Source organism: Rhea americana, unplaced genomic scaffold, assembly GCF_003343005.1.
Source record: "Rhea americana isolate MKP2758 unplaced genomic scaffold, rheAme1 scaffold_248, whole genome shotgun sequence".
In the NCBI taxonomy this organism is placed as follows: Eukaryota; Metazoa; Chordata; class Aves; order Rheiformes; family Rheidae; genus Rhea; species Rhea americana.
In genome coordinates, this window is record NW_028186366.1 from 655173 (window position 1) to 660100 (window position 4928).

The 4928-nt window shown below is 47.5% G+C and overlaps 2 protein-coding genes across 2 annotated transcripts in view; one reads left to right on the forward strand and one right to left on the reverse strand.

The window, feature by feature from the left end:
• The window catches only part of SEC61B (SEC61 translocon subunit beta), a 5355-nt gene extending 3561 nt beyond the window's left edge, over positions 1-1794 (reverse strand). The window contains exons 1-3 of the mRNA XM_085306810.1: positions 1685-1794; positions 1453-1550; positions 1020-1121 (exon numbers count right to left, since the gene is read on the reverse strand). Coding sequence (XP_085162936.1) covers positions 1020-1121; positions 1453-1550; positions 1685-1687 — 203 coding nt within the window. The 5' untranslated portion in view covers positions 1688-1794. The remainder of the gene's footprint in view (positions 1-1019; positions 1122-1452; positions 1551-1684) is intronic.
• Positions 1795-2065: 271 nt separating this feature from the next.
• ALG2 (ALG2 alpha-1,3/1,6-mannosyltransferase) lies at positions 2066-4243 on the forward strand. Its single transcript, XM_085306809.1, has 2 exons — positions 2066-2411; positions 2857-4243. The coding sequence occupies exons 1-2, from the start codon at positions 2091-2093 to the stop codon at positions 3757-3759; spliced, it is 1224 nt and encodes a 407-aa protein (XP_085162935.1). The 5' UTR covers positions 2066-2090; the 3' UTR covers positions 3760-4243.
• Positions 4244-4928: the final 685 nt, after the last annotated feature.

A 4928-nucleotide genomic window follows, 5' to 3' on the forward strand; every position in this document is an offset into this window, starting at 1 on the left:
AAAAAAAAACACTTAGAATGTCAGAGAAGGTACAGTTTGTGACATAGCCACTACCAAGATTATCATAAACCATCTCTCAAACACTTCCCTTGTGTAGTCAGTTGCAATGTAATTTCTAGAACTCTTAAAAGCACCCAAGAGTAAAATACTAATAGATTCTAGAAGAAAAGCAACACAGGGATCTTTGGGTCTCCTGAGCCTCTTCAGCCCAACAGCAAAGAATAAGAGGTTGTGAAGCACAACTTTACAAAAATCACAAGCCAACATTGTGACTTAGCGCATAGCCTGATCATCTGAAATGCTCCCCCTACCTCCATTACTCAAGTGTAAAGCTGGTTAGGCTAGTTTGGGAAACTAAAGTGAATGACTGAATCTGGTTAAGTAGTAAAAGTGTAGGTTCTCTTTACAGTTTAAGAAATACTGCCCCCAGTTATTTGACCACAATCTTGAAAGGTTAATCATGTAATAACAGAGATAGTATTGGAATGCTATTCAATTCCAAACTTTTAACGCAAGAACTAAAACGGTTTATTTTCAGCTTTTCGATTACCTAAAAACCCCTCAAATTCTGCAAGCACACAGTTATCAATTGTATTATGTTTTTAAAGAGAAGACAGTCACAATATGTATATTATGTAAAAAATAAAAAGATAAGTAAGGGAACAATTATCATGACTACACAAACATGTATGCAGCTGCCTAAATTCACTATAACATACAGTCTTTCCTAACTTCGAAGAGGAGTCTTCAGTCACAGTCTTCAAAGACCACTTAAAGTAAACCTCAATGAACACAGAGCAGAACTCTTTCTTTTTTTAAACAACCACAGTAAGAAGTATAAAGCAATCTCTCCAGGTTTACAGATTAAATATTAAGTTTCCTCACAATTCTAAACAGCCATCAGTCCAATATGTTTTCCCATGCAGAGCACAATATTAACCTTACAAAGATTTAAAAACTGAATAAATAATTGAAATACATAATCCCCACACCTGCCACCACCCATGTATCCAACTTACACTTTGAGCCCTGGAGAGTCCTCAGTGTAGAAGCGCCACATCCCACCAGTGCCTGTGGATGTGGCACGGCCTGCACTTCTTGTCCCACAGCTGGCATTCTTCCTTTAGAGAGTAAGGAAATGAAGCAAAGGCGAAAACATATCAGCAATCTACAAGCTCCTGACACTAAATGCTACACGCTCAAGCCGTTTATATCGGACTGTACAGGCACACAAGCCCAGTTCACGAAGCCTAGCAGCATCCTGCAGGGAAACAGCCAGCCGTACTGGGGGCCAAGAAATTAGGCTCATGTGAGTCCTGCCTGGGACACGCACACACTCACACCCCAGCTCGCTCGTAGCCTCTCTCCACCACCTGTGAGGGCCGCCCAGACACACGCCACGGAAGAAGGGGATGGAGACGGCCGCGCTCCCAGGCCGTGGCGGGCACCTACCTCTGGCGGACTGTGGAGCCGGCCGCGCGAGGAGCCACGGCTTTGCTGGGGGAGCGGCCAGAGGCGCCGACGCTGGTGGCGCTGGGGTTGGGCCCGGGCTGCAGGCAGAAGAGACAAAGAAAGGGAAGGGGGAGAAAATACCTCAAATGAGGCAGAAGGAGCCGGCGGGCAGGAGCACCCGCGGCACCCCCGCCGCCCGGCACCCCTGGCCCCCTCGCGCAGAGGGCCGCACCATGGCGCGGGCGATCGCAGCAGCGCCTCACACACTCGCGTCCCCGCGCACAGCCGCACCAGCCACGTCCCTGGCCCACGATGCCCCGCCCACCGCCAGGGCCTGTCCCAAGGACCCTGCCGCTGCCCGCAACGATGCCCGATGTCACACTGACTCCTTTTCTGCTGCCCTCGTACCCTCCGAGGACTCTTTCTAGACGATCTAGCTTTCGGTCCCGCCCACTCCTCTATCTGCAGCTGGGCTAAGGCGACCGAGCGAGTGGGAAAGGCGCGAACTGTCGGGCAGCGCCGCCGGCACCCCGCAAACGCGGAGCGGGCGAAGGCTGACGTGTCCTCGGGAGCCGGCTGCCTGCGCGTGCGTGGTGCCGCCGCCGCTGCCGGGGCGGGGCAGGAGGCTGGCGGCGGCCATGGCGGCCGCGGGGAAGGGBCCGTCCGTGCTGTTCCTGCACCCGGACCTGGGGCTGGGCGGGGCGGAGCGGCTGGTGGTGGACGCGGCTCTGGCGCTGCAGGCGCGCGGCTGCCGCGTGCAGATTTGGACGGCGCACTTCGACGCGACGCGGTGCTTCGCGGAGGCGCGCGGCTTGGCGGTGCGGTGCGCTGGCGGCTGGCTGCCACGCAGCCTGGGCGGCCGCGGGCACGCGCTCTGCGCCGCCCTGCGCATGGTCTTCGCGGCGCTCTACGTCCTGCTGCTCAGCGGCGAGGAGGTGGACGCCTTCGTCTGCGACCAGGTGCGCGCCCCGCCGCGCCCCCTCCGGGCAGCGCCGGCAGCGCAGAGGGGCCGGCCGGCCTCCGCGGGCCAGCGGGGGGACGGAGCCGGCCTTGCTCTTCGCGGGGTGGCTGGGTGGGAGCAGGTCCCGCTGGCAGCTCTCTGCTGGGAGCGCTCTGCTCCCTCACTTGCCAGGAAGAGGGAGGGAGCAAAGTCCCCTGATGGGGCCTTAGGTGGGAAGGGGTTCAGGGGAGGAATCCGGAGCCTCAGCAAGACGGTTTGGGAGAAGTGGCAGGGGGGCTTTGTGCGAGTGTTGCCGGAGGGAGGAAAGGAGGGCAGGTGCTCCTGTTTCCCCTTGGCCTGGACAGGGCCGGCTGTCAGCCAGTGCCTGTGAAATCACTTGTATACACTAGCAGCACTAACATGAGTAGTGATTCTTTTCATCCTGTCTGTCTTGGCTGCACTAGGTGTCTGCTTGCATTCCAATACTTAGACTGGCCAGAAACCGTAAGAAGGTTTTGTTTTACTGTCACTTCCCTGATCAACTTCTGACAAAGAGAGAATCTTTTCTAAAACGCATCTACCGAATTCCACTTGACTGGCTGGAAGAATACACAACTGGCATGGCAGACTGCATTGTTGTCAACAGCAAATTCACTGCGAGTGTGTTCAAGGACACATTTAAGTCCTTGTCTCACATAAACCCAGAGGTCCTCTACCCATCACTCAACACCAGAAGCTTTGAAACAATAATTCCTGCAGACATAGCTGACCTGATACCCAAAAAGAAAAAATTCTTGTTTCTTTCCATTAATAGGTATGAGAGAAAAAAGAATCTAGCATTGGCTCTGGAAGCTTTGCATGAGCTTCGTGGGAGACTTGATTCTCATGAGTGGAATGAAGTTCACCTGGTTATGGCAGGTGGCTATGACAAAAGAGTTCTGGAAAATGTGGAGCACTATGAAGAGCTGAGGAGTATTGCGACCAAGCTTAATGTTAGCAATCAAGTGACTTTCCTGAGATCGTTCTCAGATGAACAGAAAATCTCTCTTCTTAGTAACTCTGTGTGTGTGCTTTACACACCAAGTGAAGAACACTTTGGCATTGTACCTCTGGAGGCAATGTATATGAGGTGTCCAGTTATAGCAGTTAATTCAGGTGGTCCCTTAGAATCAATCTTGAATAATGTTACAGGATTTTTGTGTGATCCTCTGCCAACACAATTCTCTGAGGCCATGGAAAAATTTGTGAGAGATCCTCTCTTAAAAGACACAATGGGAGCAGCTGGGAAAGCCAGAGTTATGGAAAATTTTTCATCAGAAGCATTCACAGAACACCTGTACCAATATATATGCAGATTGATACAGTAAAATTATATTTCTGTATTACATTTTACAGCTTTGTATATTTGATCTTTATAGGGGATCAATATTCAGTGTGATTGTGATGAAGAACATTGAATATGTGTTTCCTTGTTATACTGCTCAATACAAAAAGCAACAAACAAAAAAGCTCCTGCTGTTTTATTAGAAAGGTCACGTCAGGGGCTGATTTGCCATTGTACAAGTTCTGTGTGCTGTGCCTGGAAAAATGCATAGTTCAAGTCGCACTAGACTTGCAAGATTATCACACATTTTACTACTGTATAGTATGGCTAATTCAATTTAGAAAATGCAAGTTTGTACAAATAAGACTTGGTATTACTGTACAGCTTTATTTTTCTCTGTAAAGCTGCCTTTCAAAATTTCATTTTTATTAGTTTGTAAATAAAAGAGTTGTTATGGAAAAAATTGCACAATCCAATCGACTGCATGTTTAAAAAAATAAACAACATCCTTAAGGATATGAATGGTGTGATCTTAAAATAATTGGCCTTTTACTGTACTATTCTCCCAGAATTGTTTTGTCTAGTCACACTGGGAATAGCACACAACTGTTTGAGCAGGAGGAAGCTGAGAAAAGAATAAAGCCAAGGACATCAGATTACCTGGGACAAAAATATTAGTTAATGTGATTGAATTCTACATTTATGCAGATTATCTACTATGCCTAAGGATGTAATTTTATTTTAACAATTTCTGGTTTATAGAGACTTGAACAATACTCTTTATTGAAGATTTCTTTGTTCTAAATGAGAGAAATTTAACACCTTTTTTAAAAAGCAGTAATCTGCATCAGGGGATAAAAATAGATTTTATTTTGCCTATTTTAGTGTCAGCTTTTCAGTATAATTTTTCTGAACAGTTTCGCTAGAAAAAGATCCCTACACTTCTTACTGATGAAGTAGCCTTATATGAGACAGTAGTTTTGTCTTTATTTTTCTTTAGTTTTGAACAGTAGTATGTGGTTTTGGGCCAAGACTATCTTTTTGTTTGTTTGGTTGGTTGGTTGGTTTTTTTACTAGTGTTTTTTTCTTCTGGTACATCTCTAGTAATACACTAATACACAATCCACACAGTTGAATTTTAAACCTGAAAACTGGATTGAGTAATTATATAGTTTCCTTGCTCTTTGAAATCCAGTTTTATACAAAACCCAT